The sequence below is a fragment of the Candoia aspera genome, chromosome 7 (genome assembly GCF_035149785.1).
Source record: "Candoia aspera isolate rCanAsp1 chromosome 7, rCanAsp1.hap2, whole genome shotgun sequence".
NCBI classification, from domain to species: Eukaryota; Metazoa; Chordata; class Lepidosauria; order Squamata; family Boidae; genus Candoia; species Candoia aspera.
This window is the reverse complement of record NC_086159.1, coordinates 82,425,795-82,444,735: the sequence shown is the minus strand read 5'-3', so window position 1 is coordinate 82,444,735 and position 18,941 is coordinate 82,425,795. Positions and strand designations below refer to the sequence as shown.

General features: G+C 43.6%; 2 protein-coding genes across 2 annotated transcripts in view; both read left to right on the top strand.

The window, feature by feature from the left end:
• DUSP16 (dual specificity phosphatase 16) overlaps window positions 1-18,941 on the top strand; it is a 618,435-nt gene that overhangs the window by 528,949 nt on the left and 70,545 nt on the right. The window lies entirely within an intron of this gene.
• GPR19 (G protein-coupled receptor 19) lies at window positions 15,579-16,854 on the top strand. The gene has a single exon (XM_063309223.1). It carries the CDS (start codon window positions 15,586-15,588, stop codon window positions 16,831-16,833), a length of 1,248 nt encoding a protein of 415 aa, XP_063165293.1. The 5' UTR covers window positions 15,579-15,585; the 3' UTR covers window positions 16,834-16,854.

Here is an 18,941-nt window from a genome sequence, read left to right as displayed (position 1 = left end):
GGAAATGCCTTAGGTTTTTTTGTTTGTTTGTTTGTTTAAACTTCTGAAATGCAGTTTCCATGAAGACTAAATGTTCTGTGACTAGAGATCATATATGGTAAGATTCACACGTCCCTCATCTCTGCTACGAGACAGGACTATTATTTACATGCACATAATTTTATCTAGATGCCTCCCATTATGTACTGTGTGCCAGTGACATAGTCATTACGTCTACTTCATGGGTGGGAATGAGAAAAGCATTTAGGGCACTAGCTTTATTTTGCACAGAACAAAAAGTATCACTATATTATCAGAAAACTAAAAGTCCTAGTTTTTGCCTGACACTGTCATAAGATTCACAAATGTCAAATAAATGGGACTCTAACTGAACAGGTGCGCACCTATAAATACCATGGCGTGCAGTTCCATGCTTCCTTATCCTGGAATGCCCTTTTTTTTTTACCAGGCAGGCACACCTCATCAGCTATTGCAAGATTCTACCATTCAAAAGGAGCCCATTAAGGTCTTTCAAGCCAAGGTAGTCCCTCAGCATCTCTACGGCTCCCAGATTTGCTCCTTTGCAAAGCTTGATATTAGTGAAACCGTTCAAAATAAGTTCATTAGAGCCATATTGATGGTACCAAAAGTTATCAAAAGTGCCATCCTACGGGTAGAAACAGGTACAGTTTCGTTGGATGCCAGGTTTCTCCTTCTCACCTCCTGGCTAAAGTTAATTCTACTTCTTATAGGTCTAGCCCCATTAGCATTTAGAGATCATTTTAAATCATCGTGGCTAAAAAAAACTCTAGATAAAATTCAGTTGCTGGGCTTCTCTATGGAAAGTCTGTGCTCATTACGTTTTGATAATGCTAGAACCACCTGTAAACAACCAATCTGGGATATAGATCTCCAAACAAATTTAAGTAAGGTGCTGTAGGTAGTCCTTGCTTAATGACCACAATTGGGACCGGAATTTTGGTTGCTAAGTAAAGCTGTCGTTAAGCGAATCTGACCCGATTTTACGACCTTTTTGTGGTGGTCGTTAAGTGAATCACCATGGGCATTAAGCAAACCATGTGGTTGCTAAAAGAATTACACAGTTGCCCATTGATTTTGCTTGCCAGAAGCCATCCTGGAAGGTCAAAAATGGTGATCACATGACCACAGGATGCTTTGATGGTCATAAAGGCAAACCGTTTGCCAAGTGCCCAACTCGTGATCACATGACTGCGGGGATGCTGAGACAGTCGTAAGTGTGAGGACCAGTTATCAGTTGGTCATTTCAGCACCGTCGTAAGTCCAAACCATCAGTAAACAAATGGTTGTTAAGTGAGGACTACCTGTACACCCCAATATTTGTCAATTTCTTCCAAAAGGGTTTGTTCCAGCCTCCTATTTATCATCCATTACAATTTTGAAATTTCATAAGGCCTTGACCTTAGCCAGGCTGGACGCACTGCCCTCAGGGGTCCTTTTTGGACGTTTCAAGGGTGCTCCTATGCACCTTCGACTATGTCCATGTGGTAACGGCTGAGTAGAAACCCTAAGCCACATGCTGTTATATTGTTCCCTATGTAAGGATTCTAGACAGACCCTTATATAGCCAATTTTGAAGAAATTTCCTGGCAGGGAGAGTGACTTCTATCTAACGCTACTTCTTTCGGACAAGGACTCAAAAATATTCTCACAAGTTGCCCAATTTTGTGCTACCATCTGCACGATATGCCGCACCATTACTTAGGTTTAGAATTTCTTAAAATAGTATTTCATTTTGATTTATTTTAATATTTTTATTCTTAATTATTTTTAGACCCTATCATACTTACTGTTTTTCTGTTTTTATACACACACACACACACACACACACTGTGTGTGTGTGTGTGTGTGTGTATACATACATACATTACTGTTATTACCAGATATTTTGGTTGCATCTGGCCTTAGGGCTGTAATAAGCTTGATCTGATTATGCTGCATACTGTTTGCAAAATAAACCCTTTTATGCAAACATCTGATGGTTATCTTTTTCAAGGACAGTTTCTTGCTGTTACAATTTTACTTTAGAAACAAACCTGGGTCTCCCTATCTGCCACATTTTGCCCAATTTAAAGAGAACCATCTTCAAAACAAGAAGGCAGGTTTCCCAAGCAAACAGTGAAAAATCACAATGGTCCAAAGCAGGGTTCCTCAACCTCGGCAACTTTAAGGTGTGTGGACTTCAACTCCCATGCTGGCTGGGGAATTCTGGGAGTTGAAGTCCACACACCTTAAAGTTGCCGAGGTTGAGGAACATTTGTCCAAAGCATAATAATTGTGAAAAGAGTCATAGAACTGGCTTCTGCTCTGGATCTTTTGATCTGCCTTGAGAAAGAAATCTTAATGCAAGACAGTCTCTCCCTTAGCAATTCGATCATCTTCTCTTGACAGGGAGATCTTAGCAATGAAGGAAACAACTTTTGCTAGCATTACAACTTGTTATGCTTCATATTATTTTTATTAGTAGTAGTACAGTTGTAGTAATATGCTCTGCCTGCTTTTCTATTCTCAACACACACGTACCGCAGACTAACAAAGTTCTTTCAACATTCATAAAGCCAGAAGCCAGGAACAATTAATTTCTCTGATTTAAACAAAGAATCTAACAACAATGATTTCCTGGTTCTCAATCTCTTTGATGGTTTCATGTAAGAATTTCAGTATTACATTCAGGTCTGTTATTTCTATGGCAGCTTATTCCCAGCCCCTTTCTCATCTAGCTCTAAGAGCTGGCTTGCAATAGAAATACAAAGAGCAAGAGTTTCCTGTAAAATATTGAGATTTTACAGGCCTTGACTGAACTCTGTTGTCTGGTTCTGACTTCTGCAGTTGGTGTCGCAGCATCATTGCACTTTGCACATATTTAATCACTTTGCTGTTCTAATGGTTAGGAACAGATGCCTATATAGGGTACCACAAGCTGGCAATATCTTAGCTAGTCCCCAAGTGCCCTATGCATGTTCCATGTTCAAAGCTAATATCATGGTGCTAGGAGAAAAGGAAGACATTTCTTCACAGCTATGCCTGGTCCCACTTCCTCAGGGTTTGGGGAACCTATGGAAGCAATCTCTGTCACCGGGCTTTTAACTGATTAGTGGATTTTACTACTCTAAAGCATTGTTTTAATGGACCACTGGGGCAAAGATGTGTCTGTCAAATCCAAATGTCTGTTAAATCCTAATTGGTTGTCCATTGCATCATGTAATTGATACTGTTAGGACATTTGCCTCAATTTATGTCAATCATGTAATCATTATACAGTAAATTGAGGCAAATGACATAAAAGCATCAATTATTTCATAACATCAATTGTTCAGACAGTCTCCAATAAAAGAACAATCAATACATCTGTAATTTTGCAGGTGAAGTCCAAATACAAATTTGGTCCGTTGCTGTCATGAGTAAGGATGGCGAGCAGGGGGCCCCCATCCAGACTGTTAAGCGCATGCGTAGCACTGAGGAATTGGTGAGCCATTCCAAGAGGCACAGATTGGGACCGCCTTAACCTGCGGGGTTTATATGGCTGGTTTTCCCACATTTGTTCAGTTTGTTAGGATTACTGTTGTGTATTATCAATAAAACATTAGAGACCAGTTCCCTGTCTCAGAGTGTTTCCTGGGAGTCAGGACAGTTACATCCTCAGTCTGCTAAATGAAGGTCTGTTAAACTGAGGGTGCTGTGTATTAATTCTTGTCTTGATCTGAATTTATATTTTTGAATATAATATTTATATAATATTTATATGTTTAACGTAATAATTACTAAAGCAAATCAATCAAAAAGAGTAGTTGCAGGTAAAATCAATCCAATCCAGAAAAGAGGATGTAACTTAAACTTACAACTTTTTTAAATAATCAGGTCTGGGGAAGGGTAACTCCTTCTGACAAAGTAAATCAGAGTGGAATATGAATTGTTTAATTTTTCCCCACCCAAGGACCTTAGTGGGTAGAGATGTTTGTGAATTCAAAGTGCAGGTCTCTAACCATCATTGATCGTTACATTTAATGAATTATCCTGGGTGACAGCATCTTGACATGGAGTGTGCCTCTGAAAAAACCCTTGACTGGGTTTGAACCTGGGTAGAAAGACCTCCTCCTCTTTCAGAGCTCCCAAGCTGATCAAACAGGAGTGGGAAACACTCCCTCATGTGTCCCTCAAGCTGCGCGGGGAAAGCACATCTGCTTGACTGCAGTGTATGTCCAGCTTTTATCTGTCATACATGACTTAGGCAAAACGAAGGTTTCTCAAGACCAGGCAACGGGAATATCCTTGCAACGTCAGCCATACATATGTCCTTGGTAATTGTAGGACGCCAAAGAAGACCTCTGAAAAGGGTTGACTTTTTAAAGATGGGCTAGTGAGGATGAAGTGAGCCCTTCCAGAACAAGAGAAAGCGAAGAGGCTGAACTGGGCGTAGGCCAAACTTTCAGAGTCTAGGAGGCAAGCCATTCGCAAAAAAAAGGGCCTTACGTGGAACCCTGCTTCAGAAATCCTGTTTTACTGAATCTAGGGAAATGCCATCCCCTCGCCCTTCCTGGTTGTTCTCTCTTCTTTCCCCTCCCCCACTTAATAATCATCAGGGGGCCCAGGGTGACTGTTGCAGAAGAGAATAATCCCCTTCAACAATCACTCGGCTCCATGGCAACCAGGACGTCAGCATGAGACGGCAGCTGGATGCCATCTGAATTTCTCTTTCCTCGGGATCGGAAGCATTTGAGGTGAGCAGGGACGGAGCCCGGCGTGGGAGATGAGATGCAAAACCATGGCCGGGAGGGAGCGTTTCCCCTCATGGAGGCGGCAAAGGTAAGGGGTGAGGTAGGTAAAGAGAGTTTTGTTGGAGGGGGGAGGCAGTTCTTGGTGCATTTTCCTTCCTTTCGGCCCCGGCTCTGCCCGGGGAAGGGGCTCATGGCGCGTCCCAAGAGGAGCAACAGTTTGGGAATCCAGAGAGCCGCTGAACGGCCATCCTTTGGAGCTCAGCTGCTGTCCATGGTGCTGCACGTCCCCTCATTTTCCTATGGCAAAAATGACTTCCAACATGGAGGGCGGGGGGGGGATTGGCCAATCTCCCCCCTCACTTCTTACAGGCAAGCCCCCCCCAAGACCGATGAACATAGGCAGGTATATCTGAGGGCTGGCTGGTTAATGCAAAGGGCTTTCTCTTGAATAGCAAGCAGGCTTTTTTTTTTAAAGAAATGGTAAGCGGGGGGGGGGGAGCTTTAATTGTTAGGTTCTGGGGAGGGAGCCACGTGACTCATTTCCCGTGTGATCCGTTTTAGGAGTTTGAAGGGGGTGTCGGCACTGAGTTCTGAGCAAAGCCTCTGTTTGTCTTTCCAGGGAAAGAAGGAAGTACATGTTTGACTTTCATTTAACCCCCAGTGAATTAACATCCAGATGTGGAGCAACGGTGAACATTGGAGCTGCTCTCCAAAATGAGGTTTGTCCTTGCAACCAAAGTTCTCAATGGGGAACTTTGCTGAATTCCGGATTATGCTTAGAAACAGGTAGGATTCATTCTGTGTTCTCCCTTTTGGGAAGCAGGTGATTGGATCAGGGGAAAACATTCAGATTTTAATTTTAATATTCATTTTCTTTGAGCCTTGCTAGTGTGCAGATATGATCAACAGTAGATATTTAAATACAAAATGAAAGCAGTCAAGCTATCACCCTCCCTTTTAAACACCAGTTATTTTTGTCATCAGTATGTACAGCCACTGGTGTGGTTTCTTCCTGACTTGTGTAGAAAGTGAGGTTCTATCTAGGTTTGGGGTTATGTAGTTTGCAAGCACAGGATCAAAACTCTGGCACCTCAGGCATTTCTTGTAGCAAGTCTGGAAAGGAGGTTTGTGCAAAAGGGTGGACCTAGTCAAAAGACACAGCGTTGGTGCTAATAGACCAACAGTCTGGATTCATGCATTTGTTCAATGCTGTGACTGCATGCTATGGAACACAGCAGTATGCAGATCTGCAGGACTGATGATTTGCACCAAACATTTAACAGTTAATTACTCCTAAATGTAAAAGCAAAATCAAAAATAAATGAGGAATCTCTTAAGCAGTACGTCCACAGAATGTTGGGATCAGGAGAAAGTAGAAAGAACTAATGCCATAGATCTTGCAAGACAAGGGGTGACAGAAATCAGATCTGGATTAGGTTTTCAACTGTTGATGAAGAATTCTGGACTAGAAAGACTTTGGTCTGGTCCCAAAAGACAACTTCTATTTCTTAACTATTACTCTGATCTTTTAAAAAAAATCCCAACTATATATTGATGCTTTTAATGTTTTATAAAAACATACAAACAAACAAAAAATTGACTCAAAGATCTACAGCTCAGCTCTTTGTTGACTTCACTGGGACAGATCACTTAGAAGTAGAATTAAAATGATAAAAGCATCTGTGAAATGACCTTGAATCCAGCCATATTCTCTTGTGAAACCTCAACTCTGCAGAAGGGGCCTCCATTGAGCCAACTTTAAGCTTGATCTCCTAAAAAAGACTGGCTAAGCCAGGGCTGAAATTTGGCTGGATGAAACATCTCTCTGCTTGGCAAGACCTCAGCAGAACTCTTTGGACAGCCAACCATGCATGACTTGTCTAGCCTCCAGGCCAAAACTCAACTTTTCAACACATGACACAGCATGGTCAGATAAAAGTCTTTATTGGATGCTAGGAAGAAGCCACTAACATATTAGTTGATTGGCCTCTGTCCATGTGAGGGTACAATTCCCTTTTTATACCTGCTTTAGTTTAATTCCAGTGCTTCCTTCTTAGCCTTCCCATGCTGAGTTTCAGCATCTTTCTACCCTGCCCTACTCAGCCTTGAAGCTGGTCAACTCTTGTCTGTTGACACAACTGACATCTCTGCCCTGAGAAACTCATGCAATTTTCCCTTTTGCCAGAACTGATTTCTCCAAATATTCTTTTAAGTGTTTGTATACCTAAGTACTTTAGACAGAGGAATATTTGGAACCAATTTAATTAGTTTTCCATTCAAATTTCAAGGAACCAGTTAAATAATCTAACTTCTTTATTGGTCTGGAACCATAAATGATTTGATTTGATCTGATGGAACTTCAAGGATGTGCATAGAGTACACTGCCATTCTCAGTTTTAGAGTTGGCACTTAGTACATCATTGAGAAATTTTAATTCACAGTATGTTTGGAAAAAAAATACAATTAAAGCAGGCAAATTCCTTTACAGAGATGCAATGCTTGGAAAACACCCAGTGAAAAATTCTTGATCCTGCACATACTTAATTTATGGGGTATGCAGCTCTAAGATGTTCATTGACTTAGCTGATTTTAAAAGGAGATCAGAAACAAATTAATGAAGGAAAAGGCTGTCCGTGGTTAATGCATGAGGGAGAAGACACAGTTTTGCCCCTGTCCCCCTCTTGAGTTTCTCACTGGCCTCTGACGGCTCTTGTGAGCAGGAGGGGGACTTTGGTCTGACCCAGAACAGCACTGCCCCTCCACATTCAGAGCAGAATAGAGGAAAAGGCATTGACTTGGCATCTTTTTGAAGGCTCTCTAGGAAGGCAAGAAAAGCTTTGGTTCTGAATGTCAAATGCCTCAAAATGTTGCAAACATGGAAAAGTATGTACATTATATGGGGATGCTGCCAAAATAAACCACATGCACACCCAAGACAAACCAGACTGGATCAGGGAAGTTTTTCAGGATATTGCAAGCACTGAGTAGATGCTGAAATTCAAACTGGCCACAGACTTTTTTCCTTCTTCCCTCAGTCCAGCTCAAAGGGGAAAACTGCATGCAAAGGAGAAAGGAACTCTGTCTTTTGTTCATGTCCATAACAACAAAAAATCTTGTTGGAATTATCAGGGGTCAACTCAGCATTGTCCCATAAGCATAAGGGGGTGTAATGGTTGCCTATCCCAAACACTCAGACTCACAAGAGGTTACTTAAATGAAATCTGATTAGGGAAATTATGGCAGATACAGAGAAAGCTGAGAATGACTAAAAGCGTGCCAAATACAAACTAAAAACCCTCGGCTCCAAACGTAATCCCTCCCCCCTACCAGCCATAGCAACCACCCCCCTCCCAGGTGCTGGTAACCGTTTTCCACACATCCTGGGAAAGCAACCTTGAACACATGAGATAACCCAAACACATTCCAACCCAGCGGCCAACAGATAACAACTCCCTGACGAGGAATCCTCCTCTCCCCCGAGATCAAACACGTATCAGGCAAATGACATGCGAAACGTTACGATGTACCAAGCACATTGAAATGGTGAACATGACAGGGGGTCTTTCTAGTAAACACATCTCTATTGTGCTTGTGGGACGTCACATGGGTCACCTGATTTCCACTTCCTCCTCCTTCTTGGGTTTGGGGATTAACAATCTCCATTTTACCTCTTGGGCACACCTGCAAGCAGGAGGTGCTGCAGAATGCAGCTCTCGTCCTTTCATCTCACTTGCACGCAGACTTTCTGTTTCCATAGAAAGTGTCTACAAAGAACCATTGATAAATAAGTGCTTTCTACTATGAAGCTACTTGTATCCAGATCTATTGAATAAATGGAAGCTATCTTTTTTTCTCTCTCTCTTTCATCTAACTACTTTGTGAAGACTGAATTATTTTCTGAACGTAATTAAGCTTAATGTGCAAGTTTTGGTTCACGCTTCTACTTTGCAAGATTGTTGTTAGCTCCTTGGAGTTATTTTATTAACCTTTAAAAACTCCATCAGGATTGTGCAGTCTAGCCAACCTGTGGCTACTGAGAGCCATTGGACTGTGGGAGGATATACATGCAATCCATAAATAAATAAGCATTTAGGTTTTTTTCTCTTCCCATCCTAGCCTTCCACCCAGGGGCTTCCTGGTGGCCTGCTTCCCCATCCAAGTTTGGCCCTATTTAGCTTTTTTGGTGGGGGGGACTGTCAAAACTTCTGCTGAATTTGACCTCATTTTCCCCACACACACTGAAATATTTGCATTCTGCCCCAGGGTGCATGCAGCCCCCATTCTTGGCAAGGACTCCTCCAGTAACAGCCATCCCCCTTTTCGACACCCTCATCCCTGGGTCAGTTCTGGGAGGACCCAGCTGGCCATTGGAATACAGATATGTGATCTTCAGCATGTTGTTGTTTATTCATTTAGTCGCTTCTGACTCTTCGTGACTTCATGGACCAGCCCACGCCAGAGCCTCCTGTCGGTCGTCAACACCCCCAGCTCCCCCAGGGACGAGTCTGTCACCTCTAGAATATCATCCATCCACCTTGCCCTTGGTCAGCCCCTCTTCCTTTTGCCCTCCACTCTCCCTAGCATCAGCACCTTCTTCAGGGTGTCCTGTCTTCTCATTATGTGGCCAAAGTATTTCAGTTTTGCCTTTAATATCATTCCCTCAAGTGAGCAGTCTGGCTTTATTTCCTGGAGTATGGACTGGTTTGATCTTCTTGCAGTCCAAGGCACGCTCAGAATTTTCCTCCAACACCACAGTTCAAAAGCATCCATCTTCCTTCGCTCAGCCTTCCTTATGGTCCAGCTCTCACAGCCATATGTTACTACAGGGAACACCATTGCTTTAACTATGCGGGCCTTTGTTGTCAGTGTGATGTCTCTGCTCTTAACTATTTTATCGAGATTTGTCATTGCTCTTCTCCCAAGGATTAAGCGTCTTCTGATTTCCTGACTGCAGTCAGCATCTGCAGTAATCTTCGCACCTAGAAATACAAAGTCTTTCACTGCTTCTACATTTTCTCCCTCTATTTGCCAGTTATCAATCAAGCTGGTTGCCATAATCTTGGTCTTTTTGAGGTTTAGCTGCAGGCCAGCTTTTGCACTTTCTTCTTTCACCTTCATCATAAGGCTCCTCAGTTCCTCTTCGCTTTCAGCCATCAAAGTGGTATCATCTGCATATCTGAGATCGTTAATGTTTCTTCCAGCGATTTTAACTCCAGCCTTGGATTCCTCAAGCCCAGCATGTCGCATGATGTGTTCTGCCTACAAGCTGAATAGGTAGGGTGAGAGGATACAGCCCTGCCGTACTCCGATCTTTAGCATATGAAGCTCAATTTCAGCATCGGATGTTTGACAGTTCTTGACTGCTATTCAGTGTTAGGCTGCCAGATTTAATTAAAGCCCTGCACAATTTCCTCTCTGCTCCCTGTGAGCCAACCCATGCTAGGAAATCTGAAGTGCTCTGCTTGTGCAATTTCATTTTCCAAAATGGAGTGCTGAAACTAAGAAAGCTGCTAAATATTGGGTATCTTCCGGGAGATTCAGACATTTAGCGCCGAGCATGACTGTAAAATAAGCTACAGTTCAAAAAGAAAGATGACCTAGAAAAAAAGAATGTCCCTTGCATCATCTGACCAGCTGAACTGCAATGCCCATAAACGTGCATTTTGTTGTGAGATGGGAGTCCAACTGCTTAAAAGATTGTCAGTTCACATGGCTGTTTATATCAGACATGAAATCACGCAGTTCTTCTGCAGGCACCAGAAGGAGAAAGGGGAAGAGGTGAGTGAATTGTGGCATACCATGAACAGTGATTTGGATCCAGAGTTGGTCATAATTACAGATATTCCTCTAAAATCAACAGGACCCTTGATCAGGGTCTTCTCCATCAAGTTCAAAAGGTTTGCTCTGGCATAACTATCTCTGAATCCAAGGCAATTTCATTTTTTAAGGATAGTAATTAAATTGGGCTGCAATCTGTAGTAGGGGGAGGGGGGAGTCAGTGAAACCAAGATGCAGGATTAAATAATCCAGATTTATTATATGGGGATGCTGCCAAAATAAACCACATGCACACCCAAGACAAACCAGACTGGATCAGGGAAGTTTTTCAGGATATTGCAAGCACTGAGTAGATGCTGAAATTCAAACTGGCCACAGACTTTTTTCCTTCTTCCCTCAGTCCAGCTCAAAGGGGAAAACTGCATGCAAAGGAGAAAGGAACTCTGTCTTTTGTTCATGTCCATAACAACAAAAAATCTTGTTGGAATTATCAGGGGTCAACTCAGCATTGTCCCATAAGCATAAGGGGGTGTAATGGTTGCCTATCCCAAACACTCAGACTCACAAGAGGTTACTTAAATGAAATCTGATTAGGGAAATTATGGCAGATACAGAGAAAGCTGAGAATGACTAAAAGCGTGCCAAATACAAACTAAAAACCCTCGGCTCCAAACGTAATCCCTCCCCCCTACCAGCCATAGCAACCACCCCCCTCCCAGGTGCTGGTAACCGTTTTCCACACATCCTGGGAAAGCAACCTTGAACACATGAGATAACCCAAACACATTCCAACCCAGCGGCCAACAGATAACAACTCCCTGACGAGGAATCCTCCTCTCCCCCGAGATCAAACACGTATCAGGCAAATGACATGCGAAACGTTACGATGTACCAAGCACATTGAAATGGTGAACATGACAGGGGGTCTTTCTAGTAAACACATCTCTATTGTGCTTGTGGGACGTCACATGGGTCACCTGATTTCCACTTCCTCCTCCTTCTTGGGTTTGGGGATTAACAATCTCCATTTTACCTCTTGGGCACACCTGCAAGCAGGAGGTGCTGCAGAATGCAGCTCTCGTCCTTTCATCTCACTTGCACGCAGACTTTCTGTTTCCATAGAAAGTGTCTACAAAGAACCATTGATAAATAAGTGCTTTCTACTATGAAGCTACTTGTATCCAGATCTATTGAATAAATGGAAGCTATCTTTTTTTCTCTCTCTCTTTCATCTAACTACTTTGTGAAGACTGAATTATTTTCTGAACGTAATTAAGCTTAATGTGCAAGTTTTGGTTCACGCTTCTACTTTGCAAGATTGTTGTTAGCTCCTTGGAGTTATTTTATTAACCTTTAAAAACTCCATCAGGATTGTGCAGTCTAGCCAACCTGTGGCTACTGAGAGCCATTGGACTGTGGGAGGATATACATGCAATCCATAAATAAATAAGCATTTAGGTTTTTTTCTCTTCCCATCCTAGCCTTCCACCCAGGGGCTTCCTGGTGGCCTGCTTCCCCATCCAAGTTTGGCCCTATTTAGCTTTTTTGGTGGGGGGGACTGTCAAAACTTCTGCTGAATTTGACCTCATTTTCCCCACACACACTGAAATATTTGCATTCTGCCCCAGGGTGCATGCAGCCCCCATTCTTGGCAAGGACTCCTCCAGTAACAGCCATCCCCCTTTTCGACACCCTCATCCCTGGGTCAGTTCTGGGAGGACCCAGCTGGCCATTGGAATACAGATATGTGATCTTCAGCATGTTGTTGTTTATTCATTTAGTCGCTTCTGACTCTTCGTGACTTCATGGACCAGCCCACGCCAGAGCCTCCTGTCGGTCGTCAACACCCCCAGCTCCCCCAGGGACGAGTCTGTCACCTCTAGAATATCATCCATCCACCTTGCCCTTGGTCAGCCCCTCTTCCTTTTGCCCTCCACTCTCCCTAGCATCAGCACCTTCTTCAGGGTGTCCTGTCTTCTCATTATGTGGCCAAAGTATTTCAGTTTTGCCTTTAATATCATTCCCTCAAGTGAGCAGTCTGGCTTTATTTCCTGGAGTATGGACTGGTTTGATCTTCTTGCAGTCCAAGGCACGCTCAGAATTTTCCTCCAACACCACAGTTCAAAAGCATCCATCTTCCTTCGCTCAGCCTTCCTTATGGTCCAGCTCTCACAGCCATATGTTACTACAGGGAACACCATTGCTTTAACTATGCGGGCCTTTGTTGTCAGTGTGATGTCTCTGCTCTTAACTATTTTATCGAGATTTGTCATTGCTCTTCTCCCAAGGATTAAGCGTCTTCTGATTTCCTGACTGCAGTCAGCATCTGCAGTAATCTTCGCACCTAGAAATACAAAGTCTTTCACTGCTTCTACATTTTCTCCCTCTATTTGCCAGTTATCAATCAAGCTGGTTGCCATAATCTTGGTCTTTTTGAGGTTTAGCTGCAGGCCAGCTTTTGCACTTTCTTCTTTCACCTTCATCATAAGGCTCCTCAGTTCCTCTTCGCTTTCAGCCATCAAAGTGGTATCATCTGCATATCTGAGATCGTTAATGTTTCTTCCAGCGATTTTAACTCCAGCCTTGGATTCCTCAAGCCCAGCATGTCGCATGATGTGTTCTGCCTACAAGCTGAATAGGTAGGGTGAGAGGATACAGCCCTGCCGTACTCCGATCTTTAGCATATGAAGCTCAATTTCAGCATCGGATGTTTGACAGTTCTTGACTGCTATTCAGTGTTAGGCTGCCAGATTTAATTAAAGCCCTGCACAATTTCCTCTCTGCTCCCTGTGAGCCAACCCATGCTAGGAAATCTGAAGTGCTCTGCTTGTGCAATTTCATTTTCCAAAATGGAGTGCTGAAACTAAGAAAGCTGCTAAATATTGGGTATCTTCCGGGAGATTCAGACATTTAGCGCCGAGCATGACTGTAAAATAAGCTACAGTTCAAAAAGAAAGATGACCTAGAAAAAAAGAATGTCCCTTGCATCATCTGACCAGCTGAACTGCAATGCCCATAAACGTGCATTTTGTTGTGAGATGGGAGTCCAACTGCTTAAAAGATTGTCAGTTCACATGGCTGTTTATATCAGACATGAAATCACGCAGTTCTTCTGCAGGCACCAGAAGGAGAAAGGGGAAGAGGTGAGTGAATTGTGGCATACCATGAACAGTGATTTGGATCCAGAGTTGGTCATAATTACAGATATTCCTCTAAAATCAACAGGACCCTTGATCAGGGTCTTCTCCATCAAGTTCAAAAGGTTTGCTCTGGCATAACTATCTCTGAATCCAAGGCAATTTCATTTTTTAAGGATAGTAATTAAATTGGGCTGCAATCTGTAGTAGGGGGAGGGGGGAGTCAGTGAAACCAAGATGCAGGATTAAATAATCCAGATTTATTATATGGGGATGCTGCCAAAATAAACCACATGCACACCCAAGACAAACCAGACTGGATCAGGGAAGTCTTTCAGGATATTGCAAGCACTGAGTAGATGCTGGAATTCAAACTGGCCACAGACCTTTTTCCTTCTTCCCTCAGTCCAGCTCAAAGGGGAAAACTGCATGTAAAGGAGAAAGGAACTCTGTCTTTTGTTCATGTCCATAACAACACAAAATCTTGTTGGAATTATCAGGGGTCAACTCAGCATTGTCCCATAAACATAAGGGGGTCATTCTAGTAAACACATCTCTATTGTGCTTGTGGGACGTCACATGGGTCACCTGATTTCCACTTCCTCCTCCTTCTTGGGTTTGGGGATTAACAATCTCCATTTTACCTCTTGGGAACACCTGCAAGCAGGAGGTGCTGCAGAATGCAGCTCTCATCCTTTCATCTCGCTTGCATGCAGACATTTCTATTCCACATAGAATAGAAATTTCTGCAAAGAACCAGTGATGAATGAGTGCTTTCTACTATGAATCTACTTGTATCCAGATCTACTGAATAAAAGTAAGCTATCTCTATTTTTCCTCATCTAACTACAGTGTGAAGACTGAATTATTTTCTGAACGTAATTAAGCTTAAGGTGCAAGTTTTGGTTCACGCTTCTACTTTGCAAGATTGTTGTTAGCTGCTTGGAGTTCTTTTATTAACCTTTTAAAAACTCCATCAAATCTAAGGTTACACCCCTTACTATGCAACCCGCTGCCAAATCAAGCTTCCATCAGCTTATTCAGGTTGGGATAAGGAATTTTACAGAAACACCAATACTCTGATCCCATTCATTCCAAGCTCATCTGACCTGTTTCTTTGAATTATAAATCTGGCATGTCCAGAGTTAGGTCAAGCATCAGTCTAGAGCAAGGTTTCTCAGCCTGAGCAACTTTAAGATGGGTGGACTTCAACTCCCAGCCAGCATGGCTGGCTGGGGAATTCTGGGAGTTGCAGTCCACCCATCTTAAAGTTGCTCAGGTTGAGAAACCCTGGTCTAGAAATCAGTTGCATAAGGAAGTAGAATAAACCAATACTGGTTCATGCTCCAAGAAAAAGAAATCCAAGGGATCCAATCCAAAGGATCCAGGAGGCCAAGCAGGAAGAGATCCAGGAGGTGAGTTGACAGATAGCAATAGCAACACAGCTGGGCTGAGATTAGTCTCACACCAGCACTGGTCTCCTGCTAATTTAAGGCTTCTTTGCTCCTGAGAACTAAGCCAGAGAAGTGGCTCTTGAGTTGGGGGGGGGGGTCTTCCCAGGGAGATTTTCCCACCCTGAAACACCCCAGCAGGGGCCAGCCTGGGACGTAGAGGGCTATGAACCCCCAGATGGACCAGCAATCCTGGGCCCGGCTTCTCTCTTGAGGATTCCTTCAGGGGGCGGTCGTGGGGGTGCAGCCCAATCCATTTTTTCAGATCTGTAATCCCACTCATCTGCTCTTTTGCAGAAAATAAGAGAGTCACTGCACCCTAAACTGTTGTTTATGTACACCCTCCAGTTACTGTGCACGCACTCCTGGACCAGGTTAATCCATCATGTAACATGAAGACCAAGTGACGATTATTGCTGGCCTTTTTCTCCTAAAATGACTGACTGGATCTTTCTTCCCATACAGTCCTCTAAGGGAAGACGGACTATGCTGCTCTCCAAAGACATGGATCCCCACACCACTCATCTCCTCACCCCACCCTCAGGCCTCCTGCGACAGAGCCACCCTGAGGCAGGAACCTCGAACCCTTTGGGAAGCCACGAGGCCGCTGCCTTGTCCAAGGAACCTGGGTTGGAGGGCAACAGTACCGCTTTGCAGTATGGGTTGATGCCTGGAGAAATTGTTATCGCCAGCTTGCTCTGGGGTGTGTTGTGGTTATTCTCTGTCTTCGGAAACTCCCTGGTTTGCCTCGTCATCTACCGGAGCAGAAGGACCCAGTCGACCACCAATTATTTTGTGGTTTCCATGGCCTGCGCAGACTTGCTGATTAGCGTCGGGTGCACCCCGTTTGTACTGTTCCAGTTAGCCTCCGACCGATGGACTTTTGGGAGCATGATGTGCAAGGCAATAAGGTATTTTCAGTATCTCACCCCTGGGGTTCAAATTTATGTCTTGCTGTCCATCTGCATTGACAGGTTCTACACTATTGTCTACCCGCTAAGTTTCAAAGTGACGAGGGAAAAGGCTAAGAAAATGATTGCGGCATCTTGGATCTTCAACGCGGCCTTGATGTCTCCAGCTTTCATCTGGGGGGGCTTGGACAGAGACAATCACTGCAGATTCTTCCCCCCCTATTCTTGGGACAGGACTGTTTACAGTATCATTCACGTGTTAGTAGCCTTTCTGATTCCATCGGTTCTCATCATCCTCTTTTACCAAAAAGTAATCAAGCACATTTGGAGGATCGGCACCGAGGGCAGAACAGTCCGGAGGACCATGAATGTTGTCCCCAGGACAAAAGTGAAAACAATCAAAATGTTCCTGATGCTAAATGCTCTCTTTCTCCTCTCATGGCTCCCATTTTATGTGGTTCAGCTTTGGCACCCACTTGAGACAGACCGTAGGAGAAACTCCCTGGTTTTTTTGACGGTGACTTGGATATCGTTTAGTTCCTCAGCCTTGAAACCCACGTTGTATTCGGCGTACAATGCCAACTTCAGGAGGGGGATCAAGGAGACTTTCTGCATGTCCTCCATGAAATGTTATCGGAGTAACGCATACACCATCACGGCCAGCTCCAAGGTGGCCAAAAAAAATTACGTGGGGATCTCAGAAATCCCTGCTGCACCAAAAACTGTTTCCAAAGACTCCATATATGATTCTTTCAATAGAGAAGCAAAAGAGAAAAAACTTGCCTGGCCTATTAATTCTAACCCACCAAATACATTTGTGTAATTAATGCCAGTCCTTTCAAATGCTTTATGCTACCACTCCTTCTACGTGAAGGATTCCATGCAATTTAGCAGGGAGAATAAATGTTTTGTTTCATTGAATCCACTTACTTTATCCTACACTGCCTTGTCTTAAAGCTACAGACCTCTTTAGAATAATTGTTTCAGGAGGAACAGACAGTACCTTCGACCTTTCACGCTCTCTGCATTTGAACTCCTTTTGCCAAACCTGGCCAACTTATGCAGATCAGGCCAGTATGTAGAAAGTAAGAAGTGGATCCATTAGAAATTTTGTGATTTTCACACCTGAACACTGGGTTTGTGTGTTCCAAGCATCCCTATTTTCAGAAATCTGCACCTGGTAAAATATTGAGAGGCACGCCAATGTATCCTAGTACAATGTGGTTTTATTCCGCCCCCCCCCCCGATCTGTAGAAGTTAGATCCAAATAGAGAAGAGAATCGTTTTATTGTGTATAAGCAGAGATACACAATGGTGGCCAGAAAATGCCGGTTTGTGGTTTCTGCTTCTTACCATCCATAATTACTTTTGTTGGAGCATTAGCAGTTGTCCTAACAGAAACCAGGTCCACCACAGTGGATCCTAAGACCTGCAGATTTTCATGCGTGCAGGGGTGCTCACAGCTGAGAAGGCTGATCTCCTCCTGAGTCAGGTCCCAGTCAGGCCAGTATTAACTTATCATCAAGGGCAACAGCATTTAATCAATGTGCGCGCTGTAGTATATTTTCATTTAAAATGGCTGCTAGTCAAATGCAGCCAACTTATTCAATAAGTGTAACTATGGAGTAGAGGGAGAAAAGCCATGCGCTGGCGTTTCACAGCTTCACGTGTGAAATTTCACCACTGTGGAGATGCCCTTTTACCCAGCCAGAACTTGTGCATTTAGACATTCCTGTGAGCACTTCTGGAGCGCTTTTGTGGCTGGTTTAACAACACTTCAGAGTCAAGAAGTAGGTGTGCGGCACAACACCATGCACATCAGTATGTCATTGAGCAAATGAATTGTGTAATGTGCAGCAAATTACTCAATTTGTGTCATTTGTGCAGCAACATCATGGTATGGGTGATGTCACTCCCCCTGTCCCATAGACACCCATGGAAGATAATGCTCAGGCCTTCGGCAATATGTACTAATTTGGGGTGTACCCCAGTCTAAAGATTTAGTCCACGGTCAGACTGGGAAAATCAGAAAACAGCTCAATTCACTGGATTTATTTTCAGGCCTCCTTATTCCACTTGGCAGCCCAAATCTGAATCACCACTGAGTGCCATTTGAAATCAATAAACAGCCTTATTATTGTAAATTTAACATAATTCAATGAAATGTGCTAGGTCAGAAAAGTCTGGTTTTTTGCCACATGACAACTCCCAAGATTTTTAAGGGGAAGTCAAGGCAGTTAAGCTGGCATTAACTAACTTTTTTTCCCCCTTTGCACAGTCCCCAGATCCCTCTCTGTAATGACTTGATGATCAAATAACTTCTAATTCTAAGGCTAGAAAAATAAAATGGAAGCCAGAAATAGGCATAACGCCTCCCAAACTGACGGAATACCAGAAAATCCCCATCAAACCCATTTTGCCTCCCTTCACACTCAGTGAGAGGCTCAAGACTGTTGAGCACTGCTCTTGACTGCTCGAAGACTCCTCAGCCCTGGAGGAACCCTATTTTTCCCAAAAATCTTCTCCGATGGCATGTTGCCATTAGCAACAGGCAGAAAAAGACTCCCATTGTCTCTTCCCAATTCTTCAGGTTAACTTCAATTTGACCTGCTGCATAAATGCATTTGGGGGTGAACGTATATGCTTTGCAGCACTCTCTGGCTAAGGGCTGGCTAGCTCCCATCAACATCTCCCGGACCCTTCAGTGCTGTGATTCCCAACTTGCTCCTGTTTCAGAAGCAGTGATTTTTCAGCTTCTCCAGAGTCCCTTGCTGTCTTCAGGGCATGCCCTCTTTCAGCCTCTTCCACCCAGTCAACAGCTGAAAAGGTCCACTGAAGTCTTCCAAGTAGCGCAAGATGCCCAATTAAGGCATCCCTGACAGATGGCTGCCTAGCCTCCACATCAATGAATCCAGCACCTCTCTGGGTCAT